Here is a 15,344-nt window from a genome sequence, read left to right on the forward strand (position 1 = left end):
AGCTGATGGCGGTGGCGATATTGGCGGAGGTGGTGGTGCTGGTGGTGGGAGGGGCGGCACTGATCTGCCATCTTTTATGTCAGTTGGTGCCTCAGAGGAGAGTGATGTCTTCACCAGATGTTCTCTTCTATTTTTATTAGCATATAAAAACCTGTAAACCCTTCCCAATGCTTTTGGCCCGCTGCCGTTTTGGCTTGTACTTACCTCTCTGATAGGATTATTTTATAGTTCCATTTAGCCATGCAATTGAGATATCACAGGCTACGTTTCTTTATCCTTTTTACCTTAGCCACACAGGTGGAATATGCATCATAAGTGCCATTATGGATGTTAATTGCATATTCACACAGAAGCTCCCTGAGGCTGTAGTGAATCGGTCAGCTTTAATGTACAGAAGATGAAAGAGATGGAGCAATTAGAGCTGTGTGGTTAATGTCAATGCATAGTCAGGAGTAAGAGTAAGTCCAACTGAGCAGAATGGTTTTCTTTTGCTGTATATACAGGATGGATGTGGCCTCATGATGTCACCGGTTGGTTTGCGTAGTCCTCTTTTGAATCCTAAAGCTGAGTTTTTTGGCAGTCACCGTCCTGGGTGTGTTTTTGTTTGTTTGTTTTTTTGTTTTTAACTGCATATGAAAAACAAGCAGTAGGTCTGACTGAGAAACCAAGGACACTGCACACTCACAGGGTAACTACTTGCCAATCTCAAGGTAGCCATGCTTAATCTCTATTTATCTTCTAATCAATTATACTCTAATTCAGGACCTGATGGACATCATTTTCATGTCAAAGACCATTAACATGTGGCTGAGACTATTAACTCATCAGCAAAGTGTTTATTGAGGTTTGAATTCAAGAAGTTGGGTCATTCTGTCATAGCTTTTTATGGAATTGAACTTGATTTTTCAACCAAAGCAGTCTTCCCCTTTAACAGCAGATTGGCATCACTTTTTAGACCTAGAGCCTCTAGCCATTTATATACCATCTATACCTGCACAGCATATGCAATCTAACTGCAATTAGTGTGCAGAGTTTGTATAATGGTAGGGCAGCCTTCATTAGCTTGACCAATTATCTTACAATCAATTTAATAACAGATCGAATTCCTGCTTGGTTGATCTAAAATGTAACGCTTCCCCTTTTGCCTTCATTGATGTCTGATTTCTGGACCCTCTGCCCGCAGGTGTTTTTGGTGACAGTATGGTACTGGGAGTTTTATATGCTGCCCCTCTCCTTTGTTCTGCTCATCTCGTGGAACTACCTACAGATCCAATCTGGACGGGTCAGCCAGGATGAGGTGAGTTGAGAGCAGCTTTGTCAGCCTTATCCATCTTCTCCTCTTTCTGCCAAATGACCTGCTGGCTCTTATTCACGCTTCTTATTTCTTTATTTTGTAGAAAAACAGCCTCTTAAGCCACATTTTGTTCTCATAATTAAAGGCTGGTATGTTTCCATAGCAACCCGTCGCACATGGCTACATAATAATAAAATAACACATAATACATAAGCATTGAAAACTCACTGAATAGACTAATGTAACAGACCATTATAGCCTAAGCTAATTTACAGCGCTTGTCCTTTACTAACGCAGTTTTCTTTTTTCCCGTTCCTCCTCTAGTTTTTGTCCTCGGCTTCACTGTAATTGGCCTGCTGCCCTGTTCTTGTTGTGACTGGTCAGATTAGAAAAAAAGTTTTTTATCTCCTACGATGTCACAAGGTCACAATGCTCCCTGCCCCCCCCCAAATGTAACACTCTGAAGAAGTATTGAATGTGAAACACAAAGTCTGTTTAGAGAATGCATTAATGGTGGTTCAACACAGAATACATGGTAGCAAATTTTATACACCAAGCTCTGCTCACACAACAATACACATTCAGTTAATGTGTTGGCTATTTTTTTCCCAATTAATTAACTTTTCAGGTGATCTGTGTAAGAAAATTGTAAAACATTAGTATTATTATTATTTTTTAATTTGACTAAAGCATATACAATCATACATAAGTCAAATGATCGGTTGATTATCAAGATAAGTAACAATTTAGAACATTAAAAATAGTGGGCAAATTTTTTTGCAGAAAACATTATCGGCTCTATATATGTAAGTATACAGTGTATATGTCCTCAAAGAACCAGATCTGCATGTTGATCAGATCATGCACATAAATTCATTTGTCACAAGGAAGCATAGGGTAAAGATTTATAGAATTTACTTTGGAAATCAATGCAACGCCCTCCGCAACTGATTTAAAGTTTTTATTTCTAACTATGAAACAATAAAAGTTAAAGTTTGGTCAATAAACAAGCAAACATTCAAAAACTCATCATATACAAACTCTGAGCATATTTGAGTTTAACTATATCTGATATCATGTCCATTTCAAACCTGAAAACACACAAATTTGACAAATCTATCATGTGAAATAACCTACATGGATTTATTTTTTTAAGTGCAGCATCCTGTTACAGATCAAAACAAAAGGTCAATGTTGGAGTAAAGATTTTATTTTTTTTGCCATGTTGTGGGCAGCAGAAGCAAGGTTTAGACATAACACTGACATATGGCAAGAAGTGTTTTTTCTTGAGTTGGAAAAATGTGCATGTTTATGCTCATTTTAGCCTGAAAATAGCCAGGCAACTGCTGGCTTCTTAATTCTGCACTAGCTAGATGCTCATTTTAGGTAGTAGGCTAAGATGAGATGATCGGGGTGCGAAACCAAAACAGTGAAGATGAGAGCGGAGAAACAAAAACAATGAGCTGAATCATGCTAAAACACACAGCACCGCTAAGTGGGGTCATTCTAAGTGGGCTTGACATGTTGAGCTATTTCTCTCGCATACAAGCAATTGTGATCCGGTGCTGATGGAAAGGTATTAATTAGCTATTAGTTCCTGAAAAGTCCACTGTGTCCTGTGTTGGTCAGATTTTATGCAAAGTGTTTCAGGAGACTGATCTCAGGGTCATCTCGCAGTCCCAGTGAGACAAGCTTTATTAAGACTGATAATGAAATTCTCATAATTTCACCTCTCCGTTGCAATTATTTCTTTCAGACCAACTTGGATTTGGCGGATGAGGACGAAGACGATGAGAAGGTACGCGCCTCTGCCAGGTGTTTGCTGACTTTTGTATGCCGCTCAATAAAAAAAGAATTTAGCTTCATTTTGTTCATGTTGACAAAAGGTATCTCCCTCTGATCTATGGGTCTGTGTTGCTAAGCTTTTTATTCAGCACTAAATCTTCTGATGCATTTTGATTCCTGTCAAGCACCAGTTGTATTTTTTGTAAACTCGTGCTTACCAAAAGACATTTGAGCTTAATGAAGACCTCACCAACCCGTTTCCACTTGTCAAAACACATTCATATGCAAATAGAGGGGTGGGGAAAAGGGTTCTGCTGCATTTGGAAAGTCCCTCAGCTTAACACACCATATAATACCATCAATATGGAACTAATGACGGCACTTAGACATGCTTTTTCAGAGCTCATTTTGAAAGTTTATCTTGAAAGTGTTAAAATGCTTTCAGGCAATGAAATATTTCTTCAGGGTGACAGGAGTTTATTGTGGACCTTTTGAATGGCCGGCATTGGCCTGATTTAAAGTGGTTCTCATACTGGTTCCAGTGGGAACGTGACCCTTAAATGGCTGAAGTGGTTTAGTGCAGTGATGGATACTTCACTGAGGTGAAGCGAGATTTGCCTCACATGTGGTTTTTCACATTGAGTCACTGCATCTGGAATATCCTTTTGCCCTGTCCTCCAATAACTAACGCTGCCCCCCCCACCATCCACACATACCGCAGATCCTCTCTTTGGACCTATAACCCTTCTTTAGTCTCAACGCATTTGATGTGGACATGTGGCCATGTCTCTGTCTGAAGTCTGGCGCTCACTCCAGAGATCTTCAGAGGATCTGGCCTCCTCTGTTTACTTAAAAGTCATTTTTCCTCCTGGGATCTGGAGCAGCCTGAGAACGATACTCTGTCTCTTTCATAATGCGATGTCCAGTCCTTTCACATCTTAACTTGCTTTTTTTTTTTTTCCTTCTTTTTTTATTTTTGCATTCACATTTTGCAGACACTCTTCATCAGAGTTGAATGAGTGTGTTTACGGGTTTGGTTTCCTGGTATTGATCAAAGCTGCGGTTTTGGAAATGTTGTAGCTATCAGTCTGTGCAAACAAAGCTGAACAGGCATGGTTAGTTTATACTCGAGCCTGCAAATTCCCACAAACGTTTTGTTGTTTAATCTACTTTCAAGTGTCCATACTTTATTTCAAATGTGTAATAAATAATACTGAAGTCCAGTACAAACTCTATATACAAGAGATTATTTTATTCCGCCTTTATTTTTAATTTATTATTATTATATTTAGAAGGGAGAGCAAAAAGTGGTGGATATTGCACCCTAACATTTACTAAGTAACTCTTTTAGCAAAAACCAAAGCTTGTTTGGTGCTGATTGCAAGCATTAGGAGTAATTTAATGAGCTGCACGTCTGTCAGTCTGTCACGAGCTATTACTGCAGGAATATTGTCAACCGGTGCAAAACCTTTAATTAGAACCACGAAGACACGGTCCTTCATTTTTAATTAGTACTTAAAACAACACAGTTTACACTATTACTGTTCATTACCTTTTTTTAAATTCACATCTTTGAGAGAGCTTTATTCTTTTTGCTAAAAATATTTTTGCTCCAAATAAAATTTGCCATATTAGGCAAAAACTGAAGATGCTTTGTATTTCTTAATTTTTTGTTGTTGTTGTTTTTGGGGGGTTTTTGCAGTTTTTTCAGGACCGCCGTGTTGGCTTTGAGTGTTTTCCAAAGCAGATTTTTCTTTGTCTTTTTTTTCTTGCTGCTTTAGGAGTCCGAGAGGAAAGGGCTCATAGAGAAAATCCACATGGTCCAAGACATCATCCTCACCGTTCAAAACCTTCTCGATGGGATCGCTTGTTTAGGGGAGAGGATTAAAAAGTAAGAGATAACAACGTGTTGTAATTTCAGAGCTGTATCCATTTGATTTTTCCAATTCAGGAATCAGACATGTTTATGACTGACTTTAATTTTGTCATTTTCCTGAAATGTGTTAATAATTGTGCATCATTTGTTTTTGTTGTTCTATGTTTTAATATTGCTCTAATAAGTACTGTACTTTATGTTTATTTTCACTGAATTAATGCAGAAAGAAAATCCTTCCTTGACTCTGACTTGATGTTTTCTTATTTGTCAGCATGTTCAACTGGACCATGCCGTTCCTGTCAGCCTTGGCTTTGTTGGTGTTCATCACTGCAGCAATTATCACATACTTCATCCCTATACGCTACATAGTTTTAATATGGGGTGAGTTGTAGATGTGGTAATTATTTCATTTCTTTTGTGTTCATTGTTTTGTGTTGATGACAAAAAATCTTTTTCCACTATTGTAAGTGTTTGTCGTAGAAAAAAAGCCCCTCCTCTACTTTTATTTTCATCTCTTTTGTTTGAATCTTTCTATTATCCAGCAGCTCTGTAAGGTCGAGGGAGTATTTGCTCCATATGTTTCCGGCTGTGTCTTTTTAACATTTGCAGCTTATTATGTTAGTGATGTTGACTATGATGTATATCCTATTGTTAAGACTTTTACTGGATAAATTTATTGGCTGAATGACTGGAGTGTAAAGCGGTGTAAGTCTTCCAGCTATAAAAAGTGACAATAACACAACAAAAAAAGGCACATACTGGGGATACTCAAAGCAATATTTCTTGGACAGCATGAGTCTCCCCTGCAAGTATTTGTTTGTATGGAAACAAAGAGCACAGCCACAGGAGACTAGTGTTAATGATATGTTGGTGTGAACTTTTGTTTTAGGTATCAATAAATTCACCAAGAAATTACGGAACCCGTACAGCATTGACAACAATGAAGTGCTTGATTTCCTGTCGAGGGTGCCTTCAGATGTGCAGAAGGTAAGCTCCGCTGGATCAGCCGGCCAGGAAGCCCAAAATCCCAGAGCCAGCTAGCTTTGCATCTTACTACAACAACTCCCAGGCATTCTTTACTCTTGTCTGTATAATTAGCTCCATCTGTATAATTATGTAGCCCTGTATAATTTTGGTTGTGTTTTGGTCCCGATACATCCCTGGTGGAGGTCTGCTGCTTAGCAGCTTTGTAGCGCAGGCTGTTCCCAGGCTGAGACGGGAGACGCTGCTGCTGCTGCTGCTGCTGGTGTCTCCTGTTCGTACTTACCAACACTTCAGCTTCAAAAGCTGTCGTGAGTGTTATGGGGGTCCTACAGAATCTTACATTCAGTAAGATTCAAAATGGTTACCTTGCACCTATAAGCTATATAAACATTGTTTTTTAAGTGAGTGCTATTCACAAGTTTCTTTTTCATTCCTCCTCTTGCACATGATCTCCGTGCTGACCTCTCCTCTCTTTCTTCCCACTCTCCTTTCTGTCTTCTCTCTTTTTCCCTGCCGTCGTCTCTGCTCCTCACAGTCTCTGTCTCTCTAAGCTGTTTGACCCCGTTTGTCTCTTCTCCTTCTACAATGCCCTTGGGCCACTGGGTTGCGTAACGGTGACTTTCCAGTATCTCTGTTTTGTTGTTATTGTGTATGAACGATGTCTATGGGTCTCCCTCTCAGTGTAGTAGTGGTAGTGATAGAACTTTCTTCTTCTCGTTTGCAAAAAAAATATTACAACAAGTGAAGAAAACGCATTTTAATTTTACTTTTAAACGAATCTTTTTTTCTTTTTTTGACCACTGTGTACAAAATAATTTACCGTTCCATTATCAGAATATCAAAGTACGCACCCTGTAGTGAACCTTAAGGACTCGCTGCTTTTCACTTCATAAATGGGAAGAATTTAAACTGCTCGCTTCTGTTGAGTGATGTCTGTTGTTGTCTAAGGTACTTTTGTTTGATATTTAAAATTTATAAAATGTGATGATTTCCAGGTTCAGTACAGCGAGCTGAGAGGGAGCAGGAAGAAGAAAGTCTTGTAGAATGCACTGTGGATGGAAGACTGTATGAATACTGGACCCGATGCTGCTGTGTGTGGGATTCCCACCTAAAAACACTTTCAGAAGGATGGAGGAACTGTCTGAGCGCTGCGGTCTCTCACTCGGAGTTGGTTTCAGGTTGTTCAGCCGGCACGAATCCTCATTCACTGCCTCATTCAACCAGCACCTAAACAGCTTTCAGCCAAAGATGTCCTTACTGAGGACTTTTCACAGATTACTTTAAATATTTACTAATGTCTGTGCATTCTATGTACAGTTTACTCGTAAAGATTAATAATTAGAAGCTGCTTTAATTTATATTCTTTGCCTCGGGCTGTGCCATCTGGAACTCAACTGTAATATCGGTTTGTAATATGATGATTATACATGTTTGTCCTGTACATATTTTAATTTACGTAACATACTTAAAATCTTTTATGCAATTTAAGAGAAATAATCTTTACAGTAAATTTCGAATTAAACATGTTACATGAAAAGGTAAAAAGGTATATTTTTCTGGAAGTGCAAGGTCTCTGGTTTTAAATGTTAGCGATGATTTACAGGCGCAATTATTTTAACTTGCACCTTTTTATATGTTTGTATAAAGGAATAATGTAAAGTTGGCCACAAATTATGCATCATATTCCTTTATCTTTAAGCATAGATAAAGTGATATGCTCATAAAATGGTGACTAATTTTATTTTTGCATGATATATGGGCCTATTTTTACATGCAAGGATATGTGCCTACATTATGTTTTTAGATTGCTTTCATACATTCTATACAGACGACTGTACTCTGTTGTTTTTACTCTTTGCTTGTTAGTGGGGTGGGGCCACTTCTGTACACACTTTATTTATTATTGGCAATCACTGAAGAAGACTTTGTGTCCTTCATTTCTAACAGCAATAAATCTGCACACAAACACTTGGCGGTATGTTATCTGCCTCTACTCTCTCAGCTCTGTGCTGCATCTCTTTGAATTCATCTGCAAGCATCATCTATCCTCTCCCTGCTCCCTTGCTGCAGGATTGTGGGCGTCTTAACAGCACCGTTTCAGAGCCCCCTCTCTTCATTAGGCTTTCATGAAGCAAGGCAAAGCCGTGCGAGACCTCACCGGCGCCCGGGCTCCCCGCTGCGTTGATGGCCCTTGGGCGTCGCCACAAGCAGGAGGACCTGCCTGACCTCCTCTCAGCTGCTGTGACGAGATGCCTGCAGCCAGCATCCTATCAAGCGCAGCAGCCAGACAATCCTCTGGTACCGGGCTGCACACGGCTCAGGAGGTGGATTTTAAAACCAGCCACAAGCAACAACAGCCTCACTAATTTAAGGATTGGAGAATTGGAATAGTTAAGATGTTGCTGTTCCGAGTAATACCCTGGGTTTTATGGCTTTTAAGTCAGAGCGCGTGGGCTCTCAGTTAGCTGCCTCTTAAATGAGAAATGAGGAAAATTAGAGGAAACCTGGTCTCAAATAATACAAGAACAATATTTTTGTATACATTTTTTTTACAAATCTATTTGAGGATTGACCTCATTAGATGCTTAAGATATCGCATTTGAGTATAATTGAGTCTTGTATTGTTTCATTAATAACACTTCCTGTTGACAAATAGCTGCTCAGTGCGATATGCATATAATACCCTGGACGGTGCTACACAATATATGCAATAATTTGATGATTTGTCCAACTGTCTGAGGACAGAAGGTGTGGAGACTGTGGCAGGTGATGACCTGTATATCTCTTCATCTAGTTATAATGTTGATTTGGGTATTCAATATTAATAACCTGCTGTCAAGGACACTGGAAGGACATTTCAATTTGACACTTATAGGCTCAGCATGAATATGTATAGGCAGCAAAAGGCTTCAGAATTACCAAGTAAAATCATGGTTCACACGTGGAGACTAATGTGATGTGGCACCTGCATTATGATGAACCACATACACTGTGGCCAGTAGGTCTCGAAAGGCTTGTCATAACTCAATATCGGACCAGAGAACATTCAGCTGTGCCTGTGTTTGGATGTGTGCAGAGAGGCGCGCTGCACGTGAAGCTGTGGATGCGCAATATTATCCTTAACAGTTTTTATTAAGTCATTAATAACTAAATTCAGTATGAACTCTGTGTGCGTGTGTGTGTGTAGGTGGGGAAATGATCTAATGGCAACAGCACTTAAATGATTCCCATCACTGCACAAGACTTTTTGCTTAGCAGGAAGCTGTTTGCACCTTCACTCAGCAAGCTCGCCTGCTTGGCTTGTGTCTCAATTCCTATGTCAAGTCATATGACATTTTATTTTAACCTCTGGCTGCCTGTCAAAACTTTAGTAATATGTATGACTATGTTTGTTTTTTTTAAGTATGTTGAACGTGTTTACCTCTGCGCAGAGATCTTATTGGTTCCAATAAAAACACAGCTCAGATCAATGCATGTAGTCAGCTACTTGTAAAGTAGTGTGATCACATCTGTTCATTTTTTCAGCTGTGTCTTCCTGTTTCCAAATATTACCACTCATCACAAGAGATGTATAATTATCCCAAAATTGTTCTGATGATGAGAATAATTATCATTACCATCATTGCTGTTGACCTCTTGCCAGCAACTGTTAATCAGCTGATATGTTTTGATAAAGTAGGATGGCTGGGAATCAGATCAGCACGTTGAGACTTATCAATTTCAGTTAGATAACAGTCTCCAGACAGTGTGTCACATTGTCAAAGAAAACAAAGCACCAACTTGGGATTTTGTAGTTTTAAGGGATTTTTAGACATTTTGTTAACGTAAAAATGTTTCTTTTTTAAAAGCCTGGTATATTTCCCATTTATTTGGCTATTATTATTAATATGGCTCTAAATTGATAGTTTGCACCTATGCTCTAGAAATGTCTCTTTAACGCTTTCATCAAACATGAATATGACATTTGGTCAAAAAATTATAAGTCTTATAAAAAGCAAGCACGAAAAGACCAGGGACTTGCATTTATCTAGTACACCAAAGAGCTCTGTCTGGGGAACCTCGCCAACTGACCCACAAACGCATTCATTCACACTCAGCCGTTGCTCCAGAATACGCCTGATGTAGGTCTGCTATGTTGCATCACCAAAGTGCTTTGATTCCATTAATTGGGGCCATTTTTGGAAGTAGTGGCACTCTGCCTTCTAACATACCTGATATATTTATCACACTACTTGCCTAATGTGCCCAAGTTCAACTGAATCATGCCTCATCCCACCTCCTTGAGAGGGCCAGGTCATGGGATGCTTAACCAGACTCTGGCAAAGTACACCGTGATCACATTTGTCAAACAAACTGGTCTTTGTGAGGCTAAAAAAAAAACCCTTCTGGCACTACCATGAGTTGCAACTTTGGGCTGACTTCTAAAGCAAGTCTTCCAAACCTCGAGTTAGTTATAGAGCTTTTCTACTGTTTGTTGAGATGGTGCCTTTTGAAGCATCTCTTGTAAAATTTGTAATGTAATTAGGGGTACATTTCGTATCATTTCAATGTTTATTTTTTTCAATATACCGCCAGTATTGTAAAAATCTATTAATTTCCAAGTTTAAGCTCAATTATTTTAACTGTAATAGACAAAAGTCGTGTCATAGAAGACATGAATGGAAGGCTACACAATGGTTTACAGTGTTACTCCAAGTAAAATTGAAGTTTTCATATTCTCCTGAGAACCAAGGAAAAAAGAATCTTCCCCTTGAACTTTTTTGTGATTTACTTCCTCTTTGGAGCTAAAAGAGCCCACCCGAACACATGTTTATTATTATTGAGATATCAGTGGAAAGCTTAGGATGTCCTCTATTTAGTAGCTCAAATAAGTTAAAAGATATTGACCAAAAACCAATGTCTATTACAGAGGACAGAAATGAATAGGCTAGTTCTCAGGAGGATCTACACTCATGGGACACTTTATTAGCTACAACTTACCAATACTGTGCTGGAACCAATTTTACCTTCAGAACTGCCTTAATTCTTTGTGGCACAGATTCAACAAGGTGCTGGAAACATTCCTGAGATTTTGGTATGATAGCATCACACAGTTGCAGATTTGTCAGCTGTATGTCCATGATGTGAAGCTTACTCTCGACCACACCCCAAAGTTCCTCCATTGGACTGAGATCTGATGACTGTGGAGGACATTTGGGTGCAATGAATTTATTGGCATGTTCAAGAAACCAGTTTGTGAAGATCTTAGCTTTGTGACGTTATATCCTATTTGTAACGAGTTATCCTGCTGGAAGCTGTCAGAAAATGGGTACACTGTGGTCATAAAGGAGTGGGCATGGTTAGCAACACTACTTGAACTTCAGCAGATTATCTTGACCATGTCTACACTGCATTGCTGCCATATATTTGGGTGACTGAATACTTGCATTAAACAGTTAAATATGATTATGAATGGCACCAGAAAAAATGGGTTTTGTTCTAGTGTTTGAACTTTACAGATTTTTGGAAAATCTAGTTCAGATAGCAGTTTAGATACAGCTATCTGTAGCACTGTTGAAGCAAACCCAATACTGGAAGACTTAAAGGAGCTTTAAGGTGAATTACTGTAGACTCTGTTAGAAGAAATCTAACATTTTAAAGCATATTCTGCCCACAAGGTCTGAATCAAAAATTCAGAATGTCAGGCACACTGGCAACAAATCTGAAATGTCACGGAGAGATGAAGCATCTAGCAAGTCGGAAATATCTGTGAGTGGCTGAACACAACAAGAAATAATTACCAAAGGGTAAGACTACGAGCAAACAGCCAAAATAAAAAAAGTCTTTTTTTTTTTTTTCCTGCTGTATGCTATATCAGTCAAATAGTAAGACATATGTGCATTGATTTTGCATTTAAAGTGATTTGTCTGCAATTTCTTTTTTTAATTCAACAGATTTTTTTTAATCAGTACTCAGTACACGTCCAAAGAACTGCTTTGCAACTCAGACAATGGGGCCATCTAAAGAAACAGAATGGCGGTTTCCAGCACAACTTCACCCACTTCCAAGGTGCATGGAGAAGAACAAGAGGTTGAAGCTACAGCAGCACTTGCAGAATAGGGGACAGCTTTATTATAATCAGTGTTGGGAAGGTTACTTTTAAAATGTATTCCATTACTGAATACAGAATACATGCCCCAAAATGTATTCTGTAACGTATTCCGTTACGTTACTCAATGAGAGTAACGTATTCTGAATACTTTGGATTACTTAACATATTATCATGCATTTTACAACTACGTGAATGTACTATTGCTGTGTTATTTATTACTATTACTGAATTTCCGCGGCTCCGAACCGTAGTAAAGGGACCTCTGACTAATATGGGTTCCTTGTCGGGCTCCTAGCCAAAAAAATAGCTTTACTTTTTTGTTCTGGGTCAACTCTGCTTGCGAGAGACAGAGAGAGGCGTTGAAAGGCTGCTCCAACGGAACTTATTGTTTCGGAGGAAAACACGAACAAAGCATACAGTCGAGTTTTAATAGCTTACTTACAACTGGGCTCGTCAGGCACTCTTCTTGGTTGCAGTGGTTATTATTATATTTACATGCTTCCAGCTTCCGTTTTTGCTCGATGACAACTCGTACTTTTCGACTCTCCTTTTTCTCCCACCTCGCGCTCACAGACACATAACGAGTATAGTAGTCCATTCTCCCTGCAGCACGGACTACACTGCCCATGAAGCTACATTCTGCATTCTGCCTATTAGCTTAGCACAACAACAACAACAACAACAACAAAAAAGGGCTCTCTCACCCAGGAAACAAGCAGAGCGAGAGCGTCACCCTGTAACCATGGCAACCGTAACGCTGCCGCCTGGAACAACAGAACGTAGCTGTCAAACAAAACCCAAACAGTCCTGACCCGCCACAATATGAAGCAGGAAAGTACCGCCGTGTAATCCATTTATTTCAACAAAGTAACTGTATTCTAAATACCACCTTTTTAAACGGTACCTGTAACTGAATACAGTTACTCATATTTTGTATTTTAAATACGTAACGGCGATACATGTATTCCGTTACTCCCCAACACTGATTATAATAACCAGTAGGTTTCAGCCTTTTTAAGGCTATTCTTTACGACAAGTGTTAGCTAAGCTTGAACCTCTTTGAACATCGCAAAAAATGCACAAAAAGACGTGTTGTCAGTACTACAGCGCTAGGAAGCATTTCTATATAATTGTCATTTTATAGAAACACCTTGGCAAGTTTTTTTTTTTTTTTTAACTTCTCACAATTGTTTTCCTTTGTCAATCAACATTCATTAGTTGTATGTATTAATGAGCATGAGTTTGACCATGCGGACACACCACACTTCTTCTACCACCCCCTGTAGTTTCTACAATCCCACAGGGAGTCTGGGTCCAGGTAAATCACAGGCGCAGTGTGCACTAGCTGTGCTGCTGCCCACAGGCTGTGGCTCGACTGTGATGTCCCGGAGCAGGCCAACATCAAAGACCTTGATCCAAATGAGCCTGGGGCAACGAACAGCTCAGAGCTCTGATTGACAGAGGAGATGCAAAATAGTTTTTGTGAGAACGACACAGTGATGTTATGTTGGCCTTTTGTCTGTGTTTGTTGTTGTTTTGCATCAGAAACTCACTAAATATACTACAGATTTCCCCCCTAAAATTCTGTTAAAATCAGCACTGTCAGGTAAGATACACAGTACATATTGACCCACAGAGAAAAGTTCTGCGCAAGACAGTAGACCTTGTTGTGGCCTCCAAAACATTTGAATTCAATTGAAGCACTTAGAGGCGTTTTTGTCTTTGTTGCCATATTTAAATCTGAAGTGTTTATTTTTGTCTATAGCTTTTGGTCCTTTTCAACTGGGAGGATCCATTGATGTTCGGGATGTGTGTGATGCACCTATTCCATTGTGCAATTATTTAAAGTAATTACATCAAAACACATTTGTATTGGAATTTTTTTTTTAGCCATAAAAATAAACTTTCAGAAATGCTAAACTCTCAGTAAGACATTAAGGTTGGGGAAAATATTTTGTGTCATAAACAAATCTCAAATAAAAACCAAAAAATGTCTTTTAGTATTTGTGGACTTTCCTGGCACAAAATGCATTTGTTCCTTCTGAGGATGTTAAATTTTAAACCTCTAAATTATTTCTTGAAATAGCTGGACACTGACATTTTTAGTAGTCAGCACTCAAAACTATATTGTGCTATATTGTTTATTTATTAAAGGCAATTTTTAGACGTAGATAAACACTCATTTGGTCATGTGATGCAGCACTTAAGTACCAGTTTCTGACCTCCCCAAACAAGGACCCCATTGGTTGTTTGTGCAGCCTGTTATTAAGATCTTTAGTTATGTTTCACAGTTGGAAAACCTCTTGCAACCATTTGAATCAGTTCATATAAAATGTTTTCTAGTATTATCTTTAAAGTGGCCAACACAACCTAAGATCTATGGCTCCCAGCAGCAAGTGACTATAAAAGTACTGTCAATGTTCCAATTGATCGTGGCTGAAGCATGGCATTTCATCTATTTAGCCATTAAATTTAACAGTTTGTCCATTTCAGCAATTTATCCTTTCTTTTGATGCATTGCAATTGTTTAGAAATGACATTTAGTAAGCTATTACAACCTCATTTCTTTCCTTTTACAACAGTTTTGCAAAGTCTGGGATGAGAATCAGTCTTCGTAATCAAATCCTAATTTCTGCTCAGTCACATTCATTTTTCTTATCCTTATTGTTGTAGAAGCCATCTAAGACACAGATATCCTAGAGTGAGGCAAGATTATGAGAAAGGTGGTGGATAGGCCCAAAACTACGCAGGACGATATGTGGAGTTTTGGGCTGTTGGGACCACAGTCACAAAGAACACCACTTGTAACACACTGCTGTAATGAACTGAAGTCTTGCTCAAGACGTCACATGTATACCCCAGTCTCCAGACTATAGGAAATCCATGGAAAGAGTTGATGCTTTAAGTTGCCAAGCAGTAGCCAAAAAAGGAGTTTCTGTAAACATTTCAAATCAAATTAATTTGTAACTTTTTTAAAAAAATTTTTTTGATATTCTCTCTTCTGTCGCCTTGAGTCGATTGATGTTGTGATTTGGTGTTGTATAAATACAGTTGAATTGAATTGTCTCTCACCATTAAAATGAAACTAGCCATAAAAATAGAGAATGTTCATTTCTTTGTAAGTGAGCAAACTTATAAATTCAGCAGTGGATCAAATAATTATTTCCCCCACATGCAGCATAGTTGGTGAGGTGAACAACTGCTGAGGCCAACAATGTTGACCGACATAATTATTTAAGAAGCCTAAAATTTAAAAATGAACAACAAATGGGCAATTAAAATCACATTATAACTTGTATGTGAAGCAGAAGTCA

At 38.7% G+C, this 15,344-nt stretch overlaps 1 protein-coding gene across 4 annotated transcripts in view; it reads left to right on the forward strand.

Moving 5' to 3' along the window:
* Nucleotides 1-7,470, forward strand: part of LOC102787290 (multiple C2 and transmembrane domain-containing protein 2-like) — a 46,293-nt gene extending 38,823 nt beyond the window's left edge. For 3 of the 4 annotated variants that reach the window (XM_087844546.1, XM_087844619.1, XM_087844639.1), the window contains 5 exons: nucleotides 1,184-1,297; nucleotides 3,051-3,092; nucleotides 4,861-4,970; nucleotides 5,227-5,336; nucleotides 5,845-7,470. In XM_087844546.1, coding sequence (XP_087700672.1) covers nucleotides 1,184-1,297; nucleotides 3,051-3,092; nucleotides 4,861-4,970; nucleotides 5,227-5,336; nucleotides 5,845-5,996 — 528 coding nt within the window. In that variant the 3' untranslated portion in view covers nucleotides 5,997-7,470. The remainder of the gene's footprint in view (nucleotides 1-1,183; nucleotides 1,298-3,050; nucleotides 3,093-4,860; nucleotides 4,971-5,226; nucleotides 5,337-5,844) is intronic. The other variant, XM_087844594.1, reaches the window with a different exon arrangement.
* The last annotated feature ends 7,874 nt before the right edge of the window (nucleotides 7,471-15,344 follow it).

Source organism: Neolamprologus brichardi, chromosome 1 (genome assembly GCF_056152115.1).
Source record: "Neolamprologus brichardi isolate AB-2024 chromosome 1, ASM5615211v1, whole genome shotgun sequence".
Classification (NCBI taxonomy): domain Eukaryota; kingdom Metazoa; phylum Chordata; class Actinopteri; order Cichliformes; family Cichlidae; genus Neolamprologus; species Neolamprologus brichardi.